The following is a 23,811-nucleotide window of genomic DNA, read 5'->3' as shown; positions in this document are numbered from 1 at the left end:
TGCTGTTTTTGCCCTGCTGTTTTTGCGGTCTGTGTTGTCTTCTCTTCTCATTTTCTCTCCTCTAGGATTAACCAGGATTCAATCCTGGAGATACAATGTGAAGAGAGGTTCCCAGTCAATTGTACCACGTCATTTCCTGGTCTCTGCTGTGCTTCACCTTGTCACCTTGACTCTCCCCTTGTCTCTCTTTTGTTGCATCATCATCTTGCTGCGTGACTCGCTTGCGTGGGCACTGGCTCACCACACGGGCACTTGTGCAGGCACTGGCTCACCATGCAGGCATGCTTTCTCTTCTTCTTTTCACCAGGAGGCCCCAGGGATCAAACCCAGTCCTCCCATATGGTAGGTGGAAGCTCTATCACTTGAGCCACATCCACTCCCCTGCCTTGACTGTTAATAAGTATTGCTTCTGTACAACTGGAAGACAGCTAACATGTATCTGGTACTCAGGAGAGAAGTGGAGACAAGGGACTCTTTTTTTTCAACTTCCACTTATTGCGTACTAATTCTATGCCAGATACTGTGCTATGCATACACTATCTCATTTAATCCTTAGTATAGCCCAGTGAAAACAGGTATTAATACGCATTTTACAAATGAGGAAACTGTGCCTTACCGAGGGTAAGGGACAATGGTGAAGGTGTTCTATTTTCTCAGGGGTCTGGTTCAGTCATTAGTCTCAAAGAAGACTGAGAGTACAGATGATTCTACACACACAGACACACACACCTTTTAAGCCCCACCTCACAGACCTATTGGAATGTATATGTTCAACTGTGGCTGAAAGACTCAAGCTGAGGGAGGAAGAATAGAAAAACTAACTCCTGGGTGGCAGACTTGGTCCAGTGGTTAGGGCATCCGCCTACCACATGAGAGGTCCGTGGTTCAAACCCCGGGCCTCCTTGACCCGTGTGGAGCTGGCCCATGCGCAGTGCTGACGAGCGCAAGGAGTGCCTTGCCACCCAAGTGTGTCCCCCGCCTAGGGGAGCCCCACGTGCAAGGAGTGCGCCCCATAAGGAAAGCCGCCCAGCGTGAAAGAAAGTGCAGCCTGCCCAGGAATGGTGCCACCCACACGGAGAGCTGACACAACAAGATGACACAAGAAAAAGAAACACAGATTCCTGTGCCGCTGACAACAACAGAAGCGGACAAAGAAGAACACACAGCAAATAGACACAGAGAACAGACAACTGGGGTGGGGGGGAAGGGGAGAGAAATAATAAATAAGTCTTTAAAAAAAAAAGAAAAAAAGAAAAACTAACTCCTGGCTTTTCTCAAGAGTGACAATCTTGTTGGCCTTCAGAAGGAAATGAGGTCAGGCAAAGGAATAGACAGAAAAATAAGAATTGGTAGAAAAAGATAAAGTTGGATTGAAAAAATAAAGTCCAATGGACACATAATGCTATAAAATGTGACTTAGTGATTGGTAACTAAGGTGAGTCTTCAGTTATGTAGTCTTGAAATCTGCATACAGTAGCTTTATCAGGCTGATATGATTTTCCTTCCTGGAATTCCTCTGTAGATTCTGTAGAAGGGAATGATGACTAAATGTAGCATTAACCCCACATTACCCTACTTGAATTATCTGCACAGCATTTATAACCATATGTTTTTCTTGTCAACTTATTTCTCACCACTGAAATGTGAGCTCCATGAAAGAAGGGTCCTGTCTGTGTTGTTCTCCTCTTTATCCCTGTTACCTAGAAAAGTTTTCGGCACATACAAAGTGCTTTAATATATCAAACGAATAAATAATGAATCTAAGTATGACATAGTTAATGTCCTCCAGAAACCTATCATTTTAAAAACATTGGCAAGGCTGAACAAGACTCACCTCCAGCACTTACTATGGAAGGAGATATAGGCACATTGATTAAACTGTAAGAAAAAATTGCTAACATCTTTCCAATACCAAGTCAAAGCTGCATTTTGATATATTAAAAACAAATACTGCCCTCTGATGGTAGTTTTCTGTTTTTGTTTGTTAATTTCAGCAGCAACAGTTTAATATCCTAGCCAAGGAGTGGCTTGAGAGGGACTTTAAGATGCAGTGTGCTTGCTATACATATTCAAGACAATTTCCCTAGCTACCACCCACCCCTCAACCCTTCCAACTAGACTGCCATACCTGAATCTCTCTTGCATAGAAATTCCAGAGCCCACTGGTTAATGTGGCAGCACTAAGGTGGGCCTGCCTACAGCAGTGTGAAATAGTAACACAGCTTCCTTGCTTGGGCCAGCTGGGACCCAGAGGAGACTGACCCCTACTGATAATAATCCTTTATCTGTCTGGCTTCTCAACTTGGCCTCAAGCTTTCAGTTCTTTCCTGATTCCTGTTCCCAGCTCCCTGCATAAGTCAAATGTCTAAAGTTTAAAATATCAGCCATTGCGTCTCAAAGGAATGCCCTCAAAGGCTAAAAAGATGTTAATCTCTTTATCATATGGGCTACCAGGTATCAAAGTGTAATTTTAAAAATATATAACTTTCATACAAATATAAAATGAACACATGTCCAAGACATTAACTCATTGATGATGGGAACCAGTAAGACGGTAAAGCTAGTTGAAGAGGATTTTGAAGAACTAAGTCATTCAAAAGGAATTGTTAGAATAAGATTGCTAGGTTGGATATGAAAGTGGTTAATGTCCCATAGGGAAATAAACCATAACCCTCATGGTTATCTTTTCCACCAGACAGAAATCTTCAAGTTAACATGTCCTAGTGTACCAGTTTGAAATAGTTCTGAACTCCAAAAACAGATATTGGATCATGTTTGTAAACTGATCAGTACCTGGGCATGATTAAAGTATGATTAGGGTTTTGATTAGGCCATGTCATTAGGGCATTGAGTCCCCACTGGGGGGTGGGGACTCACAGATAAAAGACATGACAAAGGACAGAGTTGGAGGTTTTTGATGTTGGAGTTTTGATGTTGGAGTTTGATGCTGAGGTCTTAAGGCAGAGCCCTGAGAAGTAAGCACACAGAGGAAAGAGAAGCAAGCCCCAGGAAGAGAGGGACTCTGAGCCCAGAGAGAACAAGCCCTGGAAAGAGAGGAACCCAGGAAGCCTAAACCCTTGCAGACATCAGCATCCATCTTGCTCCAACACGTGAAAATAGATTTTGGTGAGGGAAGTAACTTACACTTCATGGCCTGGTATCTGTAAGCTCCTACCCCAAATAAATACCCTTTATAAAAACCAACTGATTTCTGGTATTTTGTATCAGCACCCCTTTGGCTAACTAATAGACCTAGTTTGCCAGGGCAGCTGTTACAAATATCACAGACTAGTTGGCTTAAACAACAGGAATATATAGTCTCAAAGTTTTGGAGGCTAGAGGTACAAAATCAAGGGGTTGGCAGGATCATGCTTTCTCTGAATTCTCTAGTATTCTGAAGGTGGCTTGTTGGCAATCCATAACTCAATCTCTGCCTCTGTCACATGGTTGTCTCTCTCCCCATCTGTCTCCTACTACTACTCTTACTACTATGTCCAAACTTGCTTATCAGGAAACCATTCACATTGGATTAAGGCCCACCCTGATTCAGTTTGGCCTCATCTTAACTAATAGGACTTCAAAGAGCCTATCTGGGTTTAGGACAGGGGTTTAGAACTTGAACATGTCTTTCTGAGGAACAGGATTCAATCCATAATAATGTGACAGCAAAGCATCTGGGCTTTAATCAAATGATAAATAGCAAAGGCAAACACAAGTACATTGTCGTAGAAAATTAAGTATTTCTTGGGCAGGCTTTTAAACAAAGCCTCTTTATGACACTGAAAATATGTGTGGCACTCATCCTTTGCTTTATTTCTAAGTTTTGGATAATTTTCTTAACATAAGTTTATATATATTTTATGGTCTTAATTTCTTTTTAGTCTTTTCCCTGTTTTGAAGTGTATTACTTCACAAATAGTACTTCACAAATAGTTACTTCACAAATAGTAAACAGTGGATATGAGAGAAAGAAAACATAAATCTCTGCAACCTTTTTTGTTACTAGTTGATAATTCTAATTTCAGGGTGGGGGATATTTGGTGGAGAGTAGAGGGGAAAGAAAGCGAAAGAAGAGATAAAAGGTTTTGGATAAAATTAACTCTAAGGATTATATTAGAGTTTTATTTTATCCATTCTATGTGGTTCATTGTCAGAAATAACAGATACCTCTAAGTATCTTGAGGGTAGAGAATGCATCTGACCAAAAATGTGAAAATTATGTAGTATCCAATATATAATAACAGAGAAGAGGGACTATGGAAGCAACAAACATTTGATAATGTGAAGACAGATTGCTTGGCTCTGTTTAAAATTTCTTTTTAAGTAGAAAGGCATATGGTAATCTTGCTGTTCTGGCTACACAGAGTACTATTAACAAGGTAAAGAAGGCAGCCCTAATGCAATTTGCTAACCAAAGCATTCTTATCATAAACCAAAAGATTCCTGGATCCATATTCATGCATGTCTTGAACATGTTCTACCAATGTTGTACTATTTATTTGCTTCTGGTGGAATAGCATAGGAAATTTTCTGACTTTTTTTTTTTTTTTACTCAAACCTTCTAACCTTTTATCATTTCTTTTTTATTTCCCTTTTTCTAAACATACACTATTAATTCCATTCTTTTACATTTTCTTCTTCAAATTACTGATGTACACCTAAATGACTTTAGGATCTGACTGATTTTCTTTACCTCTGTGCCCCTCATCAGTATTTCACAGGATCTTTCAACATGTGAACTACTGCTCCTTCAGACTCCTTGATTTCACAAAACTCCACAACTTTCTTGATTTTATGGACTTCTCTCACTATCAGTCTTGGTCTCAAAAGTTCAGATGCCAGATCTCATCACCAGCAGGACTTGCTAAACTTCTGAGATCTCTTAACTCAGCATTCCCCTTCTCTCACTGGATTGCTTCACGTTCTTTACCCCAGCTTATCTGCCACAATTTGCTTGACTTGCCCTGGTGCCGCCTTCTTTGGTACTTTTAATTACTAAGCCCTTCCCATTTTACTCAGCTCCCTCCTGACTCCACATGATTCCATTCAGCTTTAGACTCTGAGGTCCACTGCATCATGCTGCCCTAGCCAGCTCCCTGGCCTTTCTTAATCCCTTATGCCTTGCTTTGTCCACTGTGTCAGTCTCTTCCTAGTGGGTTCTGTTCCTGTCCTTGAGATGCAAATGGTTCCTTTTAGATCCTGAAAGAGAAGAGGCCAATGGAAGAGGCTTGCTCCTTTAATAACAGCTAGGAGTTTGTTTGTTTGTTTGTTTGTTTGATTTTTGGCTGCAAGAAACAGAAAAACACCAATTTTTAAATTGGCTTAGGGAAACGGATTTGGCTCACTTGACAGAGAATCCACCTACCACATGGGAGGCCCAAGGTTCAAACCAGGGCCTCCTGACCCATGTGGTAAGCTGGCCCACATGCACTGCTGATGCGCACAAGGAGTGCCGTGCACACAGGGGTGTCCCCCACCTAGGGGAGCCCCACGCACAAGGAGTGCACCCCATAAGGAGGGCTGTCCTGCATGAAAAAAAAAAATGTAGCCTGCCCAGGAGTGATGCTGCACACACGGAGAGCGGACGCAGCAAGATGATGCAACAAAAAGAGACGCAGTTTCCTGGTGCTACTGACAAAAATACAAGTGGACACAGAAGAAAACACAGCGAATGGACACTGAGAGCAGACAATGGGGGGACGGGGAAGGGGAGAGAAATAAATAAAAATAAAATCTTAAAAAAAATTAAATTGGCTTAAGCAAAGAGTAAATTTATTATTTCATATAACAAAATTTCCAAAGGCTCCAGGTGCAGCATGCTCTCTCTGCCTCTACCTTTCTATGATTCATTCTGCCCTCCTTAATAACTGGAGTTATCCTGAGGATGGCCTTAAAAGAGCTGCAGTATTTCCAGGTGTCACATTCAGACAAAACCAAGTCCAGAGATATAGAAGGGAACTTTCTTCTGCTACTGAGAAAACCTTACCCGCATGCCTTTGTAAACACCCTTTCACATCACATTGGCCAGAATTGGGTACATCTCTAACCTAACAAGAGACAAACGAATGGGAACACTGGGATTTATTTAGACCAGAGAGGGTTTTGTCTCTGGAGCTGAGACTTGTATGAGATGGATTCTACTCAAACAATTAAAATTGGGTTTCTAATAACAAAAAGCAAGGGGGGAAAGGGGTATTATGTTGGCAGGTAACCAACAGGATCTGCTATAGTGTAAATGGTGAACCACTGAGAGGACTTTGTAGCCATAAAAGCTAAACATTTTTAATTTGAAGGTTGATTGTTAATTCAACCATTAACACTCTCTAGTAAATATGACCAGTAATTTTTTTTGTTGCTGTTAGTTTGTTTTTGGGGGAGAAGTGGTAAGGAGGGGGTAGATCCTTTTTAGTATATAATTCCAGTACTGTAGATTTCTATTTGATCCCCACAATCCATTTTCTCCACCTGTTTCCATTCGTACAAAGGTGCTTCTGCTCACCTCTTGTTTTCACCCCAACTCCCCATTCTTTCCCATGTCCCACCCCTAGTCTCACTCAAATCAGATGACTTCGTTTTGTCCTTGAAATCAGAAACATTGATCAATCCCTGGAATCATAGTCTTTTCTCTTATTTTTCCCTCTTCTTTAAAGCTGTCCCTTTCCAGACCTCATGGAGAACTTCTACAGAGTAAATAGTCAAAAAGTGTTTATGGATTGGATGCATTAATTCTTTCCCTTCTCCAAACTCTATGTGGGTTCAAGGATGTTTTACACATATCTTTGGCCCCTCTTTGCTCATTCTTGGAATAAATGGTCTGCAGACATTGCTTCTATTCCCTCTTTCCTATTTTTTAAAATAGCTTTATTGAGGTATATAACTTATATACCTCAATATATATATATTTATATACCTCAATATATATCCTAAAACTCATGTATTTTTGGTGCACAGATCAATGATTTTTTTAAAAGTGAATTTACAAATTGTGCAAACATCACCATAATCCAGTTTTGGAGTGTTTTCAAAGGCTCCAAGATATCCCTTATACCCATTGGCAGTCAACGCCCACTCCCTACCCCCAATCCCAGCCAACCACTGATCTGCTATAGAAATGGATTCTACAATATGTACTTTTTTTGTGTCTAGCTTCTTTCACTTAGCATAATGTTTAATATTGTTATTTTTATCCCCATTTCCCTGAGATGATTCTCTTGTCTGTCTGCTCATTGTTTGCTTGCCTTGTCTGGGAGGCACTGGGAACCAAACCCAGGACCTCCAACATGGGAGATGAGTGCCCAACAGCCTGAGCCACATTCGCTCCCTGTAGGCTGCAGTGGGGAGTCTGCTGGCTTGTGGCATCTGCTCATTTAGGCATCTGCTCTTCTTCTATAGGAGGCACTGGGACCTCCCATGGGGTAGTCAGGTGCCCAGCTGGTTGAACCACATCTACTTCCCAAACACAATGTTTTAAAGGCTCATGCATTGTACTATATATTAATATTTCATTCCTTTATATTGTTGACTAGTATTCCACTGTGTGAATATACCGTATTTGTTTCTTCACTTACCTGTTGGTGGGCATTTGGATTGTTTCCACTTTTTGGCTATTATGAATAATGCTTTTGTGAATGTTTGCATACAAGTCTTTGTGTGGACATATATATTCATTTCTCTGGGATAGATTCCTGGTGGTGGAATTGCTGGGTAGAATATTTAACTTTTTAAGAAACCGCCAAACTGTTTTCCAAAGTAGTTATTCCACCATTTTACATTCACACCAGCAATGAATGAGGGTTCCAGTTTTTCCACATCCTCACTAATACCTGGTATTCTGTATTTTTTACTATAGGCATTCTAGTGGGTATGAAGTTGTCTCTAATTGGTTTTAATTTGCATTGCCCTAATGAGTACTGGTATTGAATATCTTTTCATGTGCTTACTAGCCATCCATATGTCTATTTTGATAATATATCTATGTAGACTTTGGCCCACTTTTAAATTGTTTTTGTCTTCTTATTGAGTTGTAAGAGTTCACTATAAATACTGGATACGAGTCCTTTTTCAGATAAATGATTTGCAGATATTTTCTCTGTGAATTGTCTTTTTATTTTCTCAATGTTGTCTTTGGAGTATAAAAAGTTTTAATTTTGATAAGTCCAACTTATTTTTTTTTTTCTTGTATAGATCATGCTTTTGCTGTCAATTCTAAGAACTCTTTGCCTAACACAAAGTCACAAAGATTTTCTCCTTTATTTTCTTCTAAAGCTTGAATAGTTTTAGCTTTTCATTTAGGTCTATGATCCCGTTTCCTTTTTTTTAAAAAAGATTTATTTTTTCATTTATTTCTCTCCCCTTCCCCACCTCAGTTGTCTGCTCTCTGTGTCCATTTGCTGTGTGTTCTTCTGTGACCGCTTATATCCTTATCAGTGGCACTGGGAATCTGTGTTTCTTTTTGTTGCATCATCTTGTGTCAGCTCTCCGTGTGGGCGGTGCCATTCCTGGGAAGGCTGCACTTTCTTTCACGCTGGGTGGCTCTCTTTTCGGGGCGCACTCCTTGCGCATGGGGCTCCCCTATGCTGGGGACACCCCTGCGTGGCACAGCACTCCTTGTGTGCATCAGCACTGCGTGCGGGCCAGCTCCACATGGCTCAAGGAAGCCTGGGATGTGAACCGCGGACTTCCCATGTGGTAAGCGGACGCCCTATCCATTGGGCCAAGTCCACTTCCCCTGTTTCCTTTTAAGAGCTTGCAGTTCCTATCCTAATCATTCCCATCAAGCTTCATTCTTGACTGTTAACAGAAACCTAGTTTCAAGTCCAATGGCTTTCCTCAACTATGATCCACTACTACTTTTGTCGAAATATCAGATAGATAATTAAATAAGTAATTACAAGAAACTTGATGGTTAAAATGAGTGGGAAAGTACAAGGGAGACAGATTTGCTCCAGTGACCACTCAGAGTACCTAGACATAGAGGGTGCTAGATACATACTTGCTTAATTGGTAAATATAAAAGGCCCTTTAGGTCAGTTCTTGGGCTGATTCAGAGGTTCAGATACAATCTTCAGTAAGAGTGTAGTACACTAAAAGGTCCAAACTGAATTGCATTCCCAGGCTCATGTGTAAATAAATCCACATCTCTCAGTGAACCAGAGATTCTTAGGGATTCAGAAGACTGGGGAAACCTCAGGATGAAAATGAACTTTCAGAGCAGTCCTGGAAGTATTGAGCTTAATAGACTGAGCTGTATCTCTAGAAGTAGGCTAAACTAGATCTGCTTTAAAGGGAGGGCTGTGTGTATGAGGTTTATCCAATGCCCAGATGAGCTAAAATTTGGTTAGATACAGTGTTAATCAAAGAAAGACTCAAGGTGAAGTCAAGGGTTTGCTGGTTTTAATATGCAAGAGACAATTGGATGGGCATCTGGAGAAAATAACATTGGATTCATACCTCACATCTTAAATCAAAATAAATTCCTGTATAGAAAAAAATCACATAGTTTTGAATAATCTTGGAGTGAGGAGTATCTTTCTATGTATGATGCAAAATGCAGAAGCCTAGAAAAAATTATTGATCAATTTGATCACTTTAAAAAATTCTGCCTGGAAAACGTATCATAAACAAAGTCAAAGACAAACGACAAGGTGGAGAAATATTTGCAACTGATATCACAGACCAAGGACTAATTTCCTTAACAAAGAACTTCTACAAGTCAATCACCAAAAAAAAAAAAAGAAAAAAGAAAAAAAATCCTCTTTAAATATATGAATGTATGAAGACAGTCTAACTTAAAAGAAATGCAAATAAAAATTTATACTATTTTTAAATTATAAGATTGGCAAAGATGAACATGTTTGAAAACACCCTTTTGAGAAGCCTATGGGGAAAACAGGTACTCTCATATACTGCTGATAGTTTAAGCTGGTACAACCATCAAGGTAGGTACTATGCATTGGTAAAATCTACCCAAATCTCATCAACTACCATTTTCTCTTGCTCAATCTATATTAGCCACATTGGCCTCCTTACTCTTTCTCAAATACATTAAACCCCCTCCAACCCCAGGGTCTACATAATTGTCTTTCTCTACGTTAAGCCTGAAATACACATCAATTTTTCCACCTCCTTTAGGCCGTTGCTCACTCATCACCTTCTCCGTGAGGTCTTCTCTGTTTCCGCAATCTAAAACAGTGGCTCCCATCTTCTTCATCATTCTCTTTTTATTCTACTTTTTCTCCATGGCACTTATCTAATGTTATTTTATCTATGTTTATCATCTTTCCTCTCCAACTAAACTGTTAATCCTGTAAAGGCAAGGACTTTGTTGTATATATTTGCTATATCCCCAGAACCTAGAAAGTACAGGTGTAGCATATAGTAAGTGCTCTAGTTTGCCAAAGGGCTGCCAAAGCAAAGTACCAGAAATGGGCTGGGTTTTATCAAGGGGATTTCTCAGTGTTGATCCTGTTGTCCTGGCATGTGGCAAAGCAAGGTGGCTGCAGACCTCTGTCGAGGTCTCTGCCTTTCTGCAGCTGAAGGCAAACCTGGCATGGGCTTGTTTCTTTCTGGGCTTCCTCTACCAGTCTCGGCTACTCTGCCTTCTTCCTGTGTTTAGCTGCAAGTTATCAGTCATATGGCTTGTCTCTCTTTGGGTCTCAGCTCTTTGAGCCTCTCTGGGGCTTCTCTCCGTGTAGCTTAGCTCCAGGCAAAACTGGAGGATCTCTCTCTCACAAGGCAGGATCAAATATGGTGGCTTCCTTTTCCTGTGTGTCTATCTCTAGGTGTCTCCGATTTTATCAGGTCCAGCAAGAGGGCGGAGATTCAACATGAATCACATCTCATTAGCCCAATCAAAACCCCCAAATCAATCTTATCAAGTAATCTAATCAAAGACCCTTCAACCAAATTTAATGCAATCAAAGGGCATCACACCCACGGGAATAGTTTAAAAACAATCTTCCTTTTTGGGGATTCATAAAATAATCTCAATCTGCCACAGTAGGTGCTCCGTAAATACAAATACTGAATGAATGAATGACCCTCTATGAAAGACAATTTAGCAATCCCTATTAAATTTAATGGTAGGATTTATGGTTTGTTTGTTTTTTTAGGAGGTACTGGAGATTGAACCTGGGACCTCATGCATGGGAGGCAGGCTCTCAAACCACTGAGCTATACCTGCACTCCCCCTCTTAAATTTAAAATGCATCTCTGACCCAGCAATTTTCCTCTAGGAATTTAACCTGAAGATATCCTTGCACATGTGCAAAGGATATACAAGGTTATTTACTGTAGCATTACCTGTAATAGTTAAAGGGAGAAGCAAACCAAGGCCAGCTTTTATAATGAATTATCTACATCTATAAAATGGAATAAAATGTAGATATGGAAGGATCTCTAATTCTGAAAATTATTTTGCTACCTTTGTCAAATATATATATGAGACATGACCATCTTAAGTTCCTAGTAATATTGCTAAAAGAATGATCCCTTAATGGGACTTATAATGGTAATGAGAGTTGAAGCTGACAGGTAGAATGAATTACTTTTACAGTTTTATTTAACGAATATTAATTTCCTCCCCTTGCAAAGACAATAAAATTTCTACAAATTAAATAATGTCCTAGTAAGAAGAAAGACTTATCTGTACACAGATAACCTTCTTAAGCAAATACTTTCTTTGTAGATCCAAACTCTTCAATAGGCCTATGTTGGCAATATCTTTTGTTCATTCATTATGGGTAGATTTCTCATTTTATAAAGAAATCTCTTATTTTTAGAAAGAGGTCCAGGATTTCCGAATTTCTTTAGTATATTTCCCCTGATATTTGAAGGGGTGAATTCCCCTGCTGCTCATCAAAGGACATCTACTTTGTACCTGCAGGACATTTTTGCAGGGGTTCTCTTCTACTCTAGAGTTAAATACATATAAAGACGTAATGGATACAGGGTAATTCCCTGGCAACTGCATATACCCTCCAATCTTATCAGATTGTAATTTGCTTACTATTCCTCAAATAAAACTTTCTATTTCTTGTCTCTTTACCACTGCCCCTAGTTCCCCTTTTTCCAGTTTTTCTCATCTGGAATCCTCTACAAGCCTCTATGCAAATAATACCATTTCAAGGGCCAGGCAAAGTCCTATCTTTACCACTAAAGGATGAAGTCTCCCCTGACTACTCTACCCAATGGTAATGGTGAAGTAGATTCTGACCCTCTTCATCATATAATTGTCTTTAATAAGCATCTGGCTCTAAACTTTTTGCAGACAAATAATGTCAATTTGCTTTACACAAGTTTTTTACTTATCTTCTATTTAGATTGTAAGCTCCTTAAAGGCAGATTCCTATATTCTGGTTTTTTTCTGTATTACTTATGCACCTACATAGTAGATGCCCTAAATGTCCTAGTCTTGAAAAGTAATATGGTCAATCCAATTACGACCCAAAATGTACATTTAGCGTTCTTTACAGATTTTGCTATAATCAATCTATGTTCTATGTTCTTTGAGTAAACATGAAGTTTCTGCTAGCCTGGTAAATTTTGTGAGTGTATCAGAACTCATCAGCTGACTCTGTGTCCCAGCCACAGGACTGCAGTTGTTCATCTTGTGGGAACTCAACCTCAATGTCATAAACAAAGTTTGGATCATCTTTCTTCTTTTGATTTTTCTCAAAAAGTTCATCCATAATGCTCTTCCTTTTGGCAAGTTCCTTGTCATCTAATTTGTTCAGATCTTCCTCAGGATCAATGGTTGTTTCCTTTTGAATTTGCGCCATTGTTTCTGCCAAACTCTGCCCCTTCAAGTAACCTCGTAAAAAACTGAATAATTTCTCTAGCTGCTTCAGGGATACTTGTTCCAGGTAACCCTTGTGTCGTGGATTATTCTTTAGTTGTTCAGCAGCTCTGATGCAGTCTAGGAGAGAGGGAAAAAAAAGCTATATACCACTTATACCATATATACCACAAACCATTGATACATCAATAAACTATTGGAAAGGCCAAAAGAGAACAAAAAAACCTCAGAACCTGAAGGCATTATCTGCCATTATAGCTAAGTAGTTAAATATCTTTATTGGAATGAATTATTTTGCAGAACTGTTTCTTTACATTGAGGTTTGAATTGAGTGGGGAAAGGGAGTGATATGTGTTATTTCCTTAACTTAAAATCATTTTGTGGAGCTGTTAAACACTTTCACATGGAGAATATGAGAAGAAAATGTGATATGACAGCTTTTAGAGTATACTATTAGTGCTAATAAAAAACTGAAAAAACAAAACATCTGGAGGAAGAGAAGGGAGTTAATATTATTGAATAATGCTATCATTTAACACACCCAACAATACTGAGGTAATTAAACTTCTTGTACTGATCAAGAAACTGAAGCTTATTGACAGTAGGTAACTTAGCCAGGGTTATACCTCTAGTCCTGGTATAGTTACGATTTGAATTTAGGCTGTCTAACTCTAAAGGTCATGCCACTCCAATGCATGAGTCTCAAATTGTACTTATGAAGTGATTTAGAGAATTTTAAGATAAAACAAGAGGTACCTGAAAACTTTGAAAAGTTTCGGACTGGCATGATGCGCTGGCGATTTTTCCCCTTGATTTCACCCTCATAGATTAATATAATAGCTGGAGGCTGGAATCGAATTCCACATTTTTTGGCAGTACACATCATTCCCACATATTCTTCAAGGTAAATCAGAGGAAATTTGATGAAAATGTGTTAGTTGCATAATGGCTTCCTGCCAAAGAGGAAAAAAAATTTTACTTCAGCTCAACTAGGTGTTAGATGAATCTCACTACCCGTCCCAGCCAGCAAGTCACATTAGGTTTAGTTCTAGAGATGCAGCTCAGTCTATGAAGCTTAACACTTCCAGGACTGCTCTGAAAGTAGTTTCGCCCTGAGGTATTCCCACTCTTCTGGATCCCTAATAATCTCTGGTTCACTGAAGGATGTGAATTCGTTCACTTTTGAGCTTGGGAATGCAATTCAGTTCGGCCTTACCCGCCAAGAATACTGGGGTGATGGCCATAATCTCCCCAAACTCTGGGGCATGTGCTCAACATTCCCTTAGAACAGTGGGTAGTGACCTAACTCTCCCCAACCCCAGGGGAATGTGCTCCACCCTCTCCAAAATCTTGGGTGGCAGAGCTCTCCCTGAACAACAGGGCAGAAGGTCTACCTACTTCAAATGCCGCAACAAGGTCACCCTTTCTGCACACATGGGTGGGGTCCCTTTAACTGAACATGGAACCAGGCAGCCATTTCCTGGTAAGTCAGGATTGGAAATACAATTATCCAGGAAGGAATTGTGAAAAGTCCTACTGTCTGATGGTTGGGACCCCTGTGAACTGCACGTGAAACCAGCAAGGTTTTTGCAAGATCTGTATGAATGACCCACTATCGGCCTGGACTAAAAGGGACAGAGACTGAAGGAAAAACGACTTCAAGAACAAAATTGTGGAAGCTGAGGCCTGGACTAAAGACATCTCAGGCAAAGAGAGAGGGCCCCCTTTTTCCCAACCACATGTGCAGAAAGGGCAGATTACTTCAGTGAGACGTGACCCAGGGTGAGTTTCAGCTCCCTTGTTGTAGTCTTATATAAAGGGAGGTGACACAGAGGAAAAGAGTGCTACCATTTTTACCGTGCCATGTAAGAGAGGACTACAGGATTGCCTAGAGCTGCAGAAAGAGAGAGAAACCCTGAGTAGCTGAGAGAGAAGCTGGAGGCTGAAATCAGCGGAGCACCCCAAATCTAGGTATGAGGCTGGGGGAGAGATGACCCATATCCTTGATCACCTACAGCTGTGCTCGGGGAGAAAGTGAGCTTGGAGAAGGCAGAGTCCACCTGCCATTCTGCCTTGCCACATGGCAGGAGCCCAGGATCTGCCAGCAGTTGACCTGTGGTGAGACACCTGATCACCCTCAGCTGCAATTTGGTTAGACAGCATTGCTGATGATGCCTTGATGTGGACATTTTCATAGCTCAAAACTGTAAGCTTTCACCCTAATAAATTTCTATTATAAAAGCCAACCCATATCTGGTATATTGCACTGGCAGCCTGTAGTAAACTAAAACATCCTCCATGAGGACAGGGAACAAATCCATCGTTAACCACTATATTCATCATAATATCTGGAACATATTAGGCATACCATACATACTTGTTTAATTCAATATATTAATATAAGGCACAGCCCCTGTATATCCTCTAAATGTTCACAATCTAGAAGCTTAATCAAGAAGTGGTGCAGAATCAGCTAGCCTCTACGTAGAGAAGACAATTTTTACATGGCTTTCATTTCAGCTTATTTGTTTCACTGGTAATATTTTTTTAGTTCCAAGAAACAGCTATTTTTCAGGTTAATGCTTTCAATTTCCTTTTCCCTTCTCTACCCCCAATGCCAAAATACACTTAATTAAAGGGATTACATTAGATACAACTAAGATATAATTAGGAAAAATTTACAAATGTTAAGAAATATTAATATAAAGTGGCATAGGATGATGATATCCTCATAAACTCAGTTCTGTTAGAGAATCACTATAGGAACATGGTTTTTAAAAAAACAACAGAAATTAATACATATTCATTTTAGAAAATTGGGGGGTTGGGAACATTAAATAATCACCCTTAATTCCTTTTAGTCTTTTTTCTAGGCATAAAGTTTTAGTTTAAACTATAGTGCTTTTTAAAAAGTGTTACACATACTACTTCCTCCCTTTTAAATTTAACAATTTATGTGATTATTTTCTTGTTGAATATTTTACTAAAATTCGATTTTTTATATGATTTCCAAGTGTTTTGTCCTATAGACGTACCATAATCTAATTTATTCACCCCTTATTGTTGGACATGGGCAATTTTACTTTTAGGAAATAAATCATATTTAAAGAACTGCTTTTTCTAATTTCTGTCCTGTGCTTCTGATCCTATCCAACCCCAATTTTTTTTTAAAACAAATACCTCACTAAGATTTAGTCTGCTGGTAAGTTTTCTAGGACATCCTACTGAGCACAATAGTAACTCCAAATATGTAAGCAAATGACTGCACTCATGAATGGTGATAGGCAATTGATGCTCTAATAAAATAGTTTTAACTATGGACACCTTTCTTTCTTTTTAAAATTTAACTTTCGTTTCTACTAAAATAATATTTGTACATTGTTTTCAAAGTATAATAATTCTATGAGGTTTATAACAACAACAACAAAAATACTGCCCCCTGCTCTATAGGCAACCAATTTCATTTCTTTTAGGCGTTTCTTCCAAAAATTTATACCCGTATTTCTTAATATCATAACATACACATTATCTTTGGGCATACACTCCCCTTTGAAACATCCATCCTGGAATCCTCCAGTCTACGCTGGTTGCTCTCCAGACCTGCTGACAGATTCTATTTAATTCATGAAGACGGACGGCACATTTATTTAACTAGTCTTCCTGCCACAATCTTGCTAAGTATCCCCTAGGACACCTAGAAGAGTATGGATTTTGCAATGGCACGCATCTGAGGGTGAACTATCCTCTCTCTACGCAGGACCTTTCTTCTCCACGGTCTCCACTACCGCAAGCTGACTTTCTTACCCTCAGAGAAGTACAGAAAGTGAATCTTCTGCAGGTCAACGTCTAAAACCGCCGTGACAGGGACATTTCTATTCAACTGCAGTGCACGCAAGAGCCCTTACCCGACACGGCGGCCAGGAGGCTAGCACTGCAGAAAAAATCGACCGTCACAGCCCGCAAGCCGCAGCCGTGGAGTGAACTTCCCGGCAGCAGGCCTGAATCCACAAGTACCTGGCTGTGGAGATGGAGACCCGGTGCACGGCGAGCCTACACCCAGGGAAACCAACCTGGGTGCAAGTTCCGAAAGGGTGCCCACGGACCGGTTCCTACAGCAACAGCTCCGGGAGCACGTCACGGCGCGTGCGCCGCTCTTTGCCCCGCCCCTGGCCGGGAAGGCGAAGGGCGGGGCGGAGGAGGGCGCGCGTAAGGGGTCCGGCTGGCGGTTTCACGCGGCGCCCGATCTTTCCGGGGGCTAGGGGTGTAAGAAAGGGGAAAACAATAGTTGTTATGCGCGCACCGAACCCTCTGTCCCTCTAGCTGAGTCCGTGGCATCGCGCTCTAGGAGCAGCGTGAGGCGTGTAAAGGTTCCTTCCTCCATCCACTTTTCGTCCCCGCGCGCCCTTCTCGGGCGCCTGCCCTCCGGCGTCCTGGCTGCCCCGGCCGTGGCTGTCCAGGCTGTGGCCTGGCTGTTCCTCTGGGCGGCTGCTGGGCTCACCCGCACGCACGCCCAGACCGTGACCGCCGCCCTCTCCGACGCTGGTAAAGGGAGGGGCGGGGCTGCGGGAGTGCGGCTGGGGTTGGAGGGCCGCGGAGGGCTGCGAGAGGTCTCGGCTCCGGGCTCCTCCCCGTCCCTTCGGTTTGCAAAGGTGTTCTTTGTGTCCCAGCGTGGACCTCAGAACTCTGGGGTGAGCTGGAGGAGGTGTAAACAAAAGCGGGGGGGGGGGGGGGGGTGCGGGGGGGGTTGCTTCCTCCTTTTACGGCTGTGTCCACTCCTGAGTCCCTGGAGAGCCGGGCCTTGTGTTTCTGAGGCGAGATTGGCAGCACTGTCCAAGTCCGGACAAAGAAGAGGTTTAGCCACCAATGGGCCAGTAAGATCTCAGCGCCCTGTGAGGTGCGAGAATCCCAAATCCAGAATGAAGAGACTTTGGGGAAATGACTGCTTTTGTTTTATAAACATCTGTTATAATAGATTGTATTGGGCTAGGATTTCTTTTTGACTCCGTCCTGGGCAAGCGAGTCGATTCACTTCTTTGACCCCGAATGCTTGTCAGATGCTGTGGATCCAGCCCTGAGCCAGAACCTCCCCAACCCTCCAGGAGCTGCAGTGTTATAGGGGCAACTGATAGGTGCTGTAATAATTACAAGAAAGTGATAATGTTTGCTAGGGGAAGGAAAGTCAACACATACTAGGTGAATTCTCCATCTGTAAAATGAGGGAGTTGGACTAGTCCGTCAATCAGAGCAGTTCTGTCTTTATGTGTTTATTAGGTTTCCACATGTATTTGAGGAAAGGATTATAAGGGCAAAAGAATTTTTAAACAATTGGACTTGGTGATCCCTAAAGACTTAAAGTGATATTTAAGAAGAAAAATCTTGAAGGTGAATTCAGATGTAACAAATTCATTTGCAAAATGCCGCTTTTGCCTTAAAAATGATTAGTATTTGCTATGCTGTTTGTAAATTAACCTTTCCATCATCCCTTAGTGAATGTTATTTACTACTCATCCCAGTAGAATATAAGCCTTTTTATCTGGCTTATTTTCTAATAAAACTTATAGGGAGATATAAGCCCTTGCTGCTTACCCCATCCCCCATTAAAATAAAGCATGATGCAGAAAAATCGGAATTTGCACAAGAAACACAAATCTGAATTTATAAAAGAGGCACGTAAGTTATTTGTTTACTTGAGAGTGATTATATGCTTCTCAAAAACAAATAAGGATTCCTTTAATAAATACTAAGTAGCATGGAAAGAACCTAGACTTTTAAAAGTTAGGCAAAATTTGTTTCTAATCACTTACTTGGTTTTATGACTTAGAGCCAGTTACTAACCCTTTACTTTCCTCCTCTGAACAAATGGCAGTAATTTTGCCTGCCTGTTTGTGAAAGTAAAAACACATGTGAAAGCCCCAAGTACAGGATCTGGCAAATAGATATTATTTAATGTTTATTTTTTTCCAATTCTGTTTTCCTTCCTTCCTTTGTATATTTAAATGTTTTCATCTTCACCTAATATATTTTTTAATGAGCCTTTTCAGGATTGCTTCCAATGGTTTCAGCAACATACAATAGTAGTTTGTCGTTTTCTGCCTGTTTGAGTTTTAATGTTTTTCGCACACGCCTCCAATTTTTGAAAATTGGGTAAAGTTACATGGAAAGGTGCCTGGCAGAGTCTGTGATCAATAGTAACTGAATTTTTAGTTTTATGATGCTGACATTGAGTAGTTGTTTTAATGTCTGACTTATGCATGGAGTTAGTTTAGCATATAACAAATTTTCTGGTTAATCTATATTTATAAAGGAACCCTTTGAATCTTTAAGTGTCTCCAGCAATTTGTTTTGTTTTTAATTTTCCCAACATCCCTATAAGTGGGTATACCATTTTCCTTGTTCTGTAGATTTGGGTGGTAGAATACAGAAGTTACCAGTATGTTTCCGGTATGGTATGAAGTTTCAGTGAGATTTCATGGCTCTTTTGGTGTCCTAGGATAAAGTACTATTAAAAGCAAACACTTATGTAGAGCACTTATTATGCGGTAAGCCCTGTTCTAGGTGCTTCTACAAATATTAATAATAACTAGCAGAGAAAGAAAATACCTTGCCCAAATTCACATCTATTGAGTGACAGACCTGGATTTGAAACTAAGCTGTTTAACTGCTGAATCAAAGTACTTAACTACTATCCTATTTTGTTTTTAGGATGGTAAGATTTTCCAGGCAAGTAAAACTTATTAAAACGATTATTTTGTAATTATTTAAATATTCTTTTATGGAGTGTTTATTAATATATATATATATATATTTTTTTTTGGTTCTTTTAGGCATAAGGGCCACTTGTTCTGAAATTATTTTGAGGCAAGAAGTCTTGAAAGATGGTTTTCACAGGTAAGTTGCCCATTGATTTCTACTTAGGTTAAAATACTCTTTCATATAATTTAAAGCAAAAAATCCATCGCTGAAGCATGGGTAAACTGAAAAACCACTAGATTTCTTAAAGATTATCAGTGATGTATTTATCCATATATGGTTCACATTTTGAAATAATAATTAAAATATTTTAATTTTCAGTTTAATAAAACTAAAAAAAGGAAAAACAACCATTTGTTGTTTAGCATGTATATATATTGCATATATTCAGCCAGGAGCTTACTGTACACTATTCCATTTAATCTTGACAAGGGCTATGAGATAAATAATATTTTTTTCTTATTTTTCAAATGAGGGAACCTAGGGCTCAGAGAATTTAAATAATTTGGTAGAGGTAGAATTTAAATAGTTTGCTAGTGCTCTGACTCAAATTTAGAAATGAGGTACTCCAGAGTCATATTTTCAAGTACTATGGTATTATACAGTCCTAAATCATAATTTCTCATTTACTACACTTGATTCAAAATGACCAGACTGTTTCCAAAATAGAGATTATCCTTAGTAGATGAATATTTGCCAGTATTGAAGATATTTAAAAGAATGCTAAAAAGTTGTGGAAGCTATAGCATAAGAAAACTTCCAAAACTTTTAAAACTTCTTAAAGTGATTACTTTGAAATGATCGCCAGTATTTGATGTATCTGATATTTTTATTTTGAAAGCCACTTCATTTAATAGTCACCTTAAACTAAAATATTTCACTCTCTCTTAAAAGTTAGGCTACCATGTGAATGGCTAGGAAGTATAATAGAAAACTTGGGCTTTTTAAAATTCAGATAGATTTGGACTCATAATATAGCTGTGTTACTAATATCTGTGTGGCTTTTAAGCTTTCCTACCTGTATTAGTCAACCAAAGGGGTGCTGATACAAAATACCAGAAATCTGTTGACTTTTGTAAATGGTATTTATTTGGGGTAAAAGCTTACAGTTACAAGGCCCTAAAGAGTCCAACTCAAGGTACCACAAGAGGTATTTTCTCACCAAGGTCTGTTGCCATGTGTTGGTACAAGATGACTACCTATATCTGTGAGGGTTCAGCCTTCCTCTTCCTCTTCAGGCTCTGCGGGCCCAGCTTCTTTTTTTTTTTTTAAGATTTATTTATTTCTCTCCCCTTCCCCCCCCCACCCCGGTTGTCTGTTCTCTGTGTCTATTTGCTGCGTCTTCTTTGTTGTCAGCGGCAGGGGAATCTGTGTTTCTTTTTGTTGCGTCATCTTGTGTCAGATCTCTGTGTGGGCGGCGCCATTTCTGGGCAGGCTGCACTTACTTTCGTGCTGGGCAGCTCTCTATGGGGTACACTCTTTGGGACACGCTCCTTGTGGGGCACGCTCCTTGCAGGTGAGGCTTCCCTACGCGGGGACACCTCTGCGTGGCAGGGCACTCTTTTGTGCGTATCAGCACTGCGCATGGGCCAGCTCCACACGGGTCAAGAAGGCCTGGGGTTTGAACTGCGGACCTCCCATGTTGTAGACGGATGCCCTAACCACTGGGCCAAGTCCACCGCCCCCAGCTTCTTCTGATCTCAGCTGTAGGCAGGAGGGCTCATTTCTTTCCGGGCCTTCTCAGCAGCTCAGGTGTATGGTCCCTTCAGCTGCAAACTGTCAGGTGAATGACTCATCCCTCCCCAGGGCTTTAACTGTTTGAGCCTCTTCCTTCCTGTCACGTGGCAGGACTAAAATGACCAAAGTCTCTCCTTTTACGTTTCTTTGACGCTCTCTATCTACCTGTGCCTTCTTCTGTTTGTCTTCTTCAGTGAGTGCCTGTTTATATAACCCACCAAGGGGGTGGGGAATCAACTCTGAGTTACACCCTACTGACACGGTCAAAGCAAAGCCCTAATCTTAACATAATTTAATCAAAGCCATCCCAGCTGAATCTAATACAGTTAAAGGGGACCATTCCCAGAGGAACAGACCTGTTTACAAACATAATCCATATCTCTTTTTGGAATTCATAAATAATATCAAACTGTTATACTACTTTATCAGTAGGTTTGTGTAATGATAATAATTCTCATTAGAGTTTGAGGATTAAATCAGAGAATATATGGAAAGCCCCTTAATATGTGCTTGTCACATAGAAAATACTAAGGAAATATTAGCTATTGTTATTAATGAGATATGTAATCAAATTAGGCAATACCATTTCAGTCAAAGAGGAGATGTAACAATAAAGTGAAACAAACTGATTTAGAGAGGAAAGTCGGTAGGATTTCTCAAAGGAATTTTCAACAGAGTTTCTGACACATTTTAAGCAATGTTAGGGTAATTGTGTCAAGTAAATAGCTTGTGTATTGCTCTCCTTACAGTAATTGAGGTGTATAAAACTATTCTTATGACTTGAATTTCAGGAGGAGCTAAAGATGGTAAATAATGCAATTTTGACAATGTAATCATAAATATTTTTGTTAAGAAAAAACGAGGTGCCTGAAGAGGTGACTATATTTGCAAATGTAGCTCTCCAATTATGAATACTGAAGCTAGAAAGCAAGACAAAACTAAAGATGAAGAGCAATAGCTCACAAGAAAAGCTGCAGAAAATAGAAATCCCAGAGTTGCTTGGTGTCTTCAGAAACTGCCAATGCCTTTCACAAAGGTTTTTTTTATGTTTAGAGCAGATATAGTCTTGCTGCTAGGGTAGATGAGGAAGCATTAATAGATAATAAAAAGCAGAACTCTTTAGTCTCTCTTATTTATTTTCTTGATAAGAAGGATTACTTCCACTCTAGAAAGGGCCAAATATTGGTAATAGGTAACTGAAATAAAGAATTTGTAGGGAATTATACAAAAGGTCTAACTACTGTAAATGAGTTCAGAATCTCCCCTCCCTGATAAACTATATCTTATAGTAGTAGGGCAATTTGCTTAAAAGTTTGCTAAATTTCATCTGTAACCTGTGGATACTTGGGTAGTAAGGGAGAACCATGGAAGAGTGTGCTTGATGTAGATTCGAGACCAAAATTCTATAAAAAGATGGTTTGTGAACACAGAAGTGAAAATGGTGGTCTCTGGAACTAGCAAGAACCTATTACAAAATTATTTCCTTTATAGAGTTATTAGTGAGAAAATGAAAATTAGAATTTTATAGCTCTATCGAGGGATTTGTGAATTGGGTAGCATTTTATTTAGAAAGTAGAAAGAAGCTCTAAAAAGAGGGATAGAAAAGAGAAGCATATATAGAGCAAATGTGGAAACAAATGAGGAAATGTTTTGATTGACTGATGCTGTTTTTATTTGATATAAGGGGGTCTTATAAAGTGGAGAACAGAAATATATTGGTATGGTGTATTTGTTTATTTTTAATAGGCTATCACTACTGGACTGAGACCAGCTAATTATTAAATGTTATAACAATTGCTACTTTGTTAGGACTGCTTTGCTCCCTTAGAAAGTCCTATTCTTGGTGAGTTTTTAATCTTTAAAAAGTCCCTGCCATGCCTGAGAAAGGGGAATGCTCCTGGCAACTCCCAACATAGGTGACTGTTTTACTTTTATTTAGCAAAAAGATAAAACATGGAAATGCTAGTTATAATATATCTGATTTTTTTTGCAAGACTATTTTTTAATGTAATAAACTTAATTTTTAAAATCATTTTTTATTTTCAAAAATGCTTTAGATTACATGAATGTTACATAAAACATACAGGGGACTCCCATATGCTCCACCTTCTCTCCCTCCCAGACTTTCCCACAGTACCAACATCTTTTTTAATACGGTACGTTTGTTACAATTGATGAACACATATTGAAGCATTGCTGCTAACCATGGTCTATAGTTTACATTATAGTTTACATTTTGCATGGGACAATTTTATAGGTTTTGACAAAATATATAATGGACTATATCCATCATTGCAGTGTCATGCAAGACAACTCCAATATCCCAAAATGCCCCATGTTACACCTATTCTTCCCTTTCCCTCCCCTTAGAACCTCTAGTGGCCACTGCCTTTATATCAACAATACAAGTTCTTCCATTGCTAGAATAATGGTAAGCCTACTTTAGTCCATAAAGAGGTTTTATTTTTATTTTATTTTATTTTTTGAAGTACCTGGGGGCTGGGGTTTGAACCCAGGACCTCAGATGT

The 23,811-nt window shown here is 39.7% G+C and overlaps 2 protein-coding genes across 11 annotated transcripts in view; one reads left to right on the top strand and one right to left on the bottom strand.

Moving 5' to 3' along the window:
- Positions 1 to 9,376: 9,376 nt before the first annotated feature.
- CEP19 (centrosomal protein 19) lies at positions 9,377 to 17,331 on the bottom strand. 5 transcript variants are annotated; one of them, XM_004465878.4, is made up of 3 exons: positions 16,867 to 17,331; positions 13,553 to 13,749; positions 9,377 to 12,916 (listed from the first exon to the last, which is right to left on the bottom strand). In XM_004465878.4, exons 2-3 carry the CDS (start codon positions 13,680 to 13,682, stop codon positions 12,555 to 12,557), a joined length of 492 nt encoding a protein of 163 aa, XP_004465935.2. In that variant the 5' UTR covers positions 13,683 to 13,749; positions 16,867 to 17,331; the 3' UTR covers positions 9,377 to 12,554. The 5 variants fall into 5 exon arrangements, with proteins under 5 accessions (XP_004465935.2, XP_004465934.2, XP_004465933.2 ...); XM_004465877.4 differs by having other exon boundaries at positions 16,702 to 17,298; XM_004465876.4 differs by having other exon boundaries at positions 16,601 to 17,283.
- PIGX (phosphatidylinositol glycan anchor biosynthesis class X) overlaps positions 17,202 to 23,811 on the top strand; it is a 42,688-nt gene continuing 36,078 nt past the window's right edge. For 2 of the 6 annotated variants that reach the window (XM_071214713.1, XM_071214714.1), the window contains exons 1-2: positions 17,202 to 17,338; positions 19,621 to 19,684. The gene's annotated coding sequence lies outside the window, so the exon portion shown is untranslated. Of the gene's footprint in view, positions 17,339 to 17,370; positions 17,691 to 19,620; positions 19,685 to 23,811 lie in introns of those variants that run through there. The other 4 variants (XM_058296448.2, XM_071214715.1, XM_071214711.1 and 1 more) reach the window with 4 other exon arrangements.

The sequence above is a fragment of the Dasypus novemcinctus genome, chromosome 4 (assembly GCF_030445035.2).
Source record: "Dasypus novemcinctus isolate mDasNov1 chromosome 4, mDasNov1.1.hap2, whole genome shotgun sequence".
NCBI lineage: Eukaryota > Metazoa > Chordata > Mammalia > Cingulata > Dasypodidae > Dasypus > Dasypus novemcinctus.
Note: the sequence above shows the minus strand (reverse complement) of the source record. Positions and strands in the feature narration are given on the sequence as shown.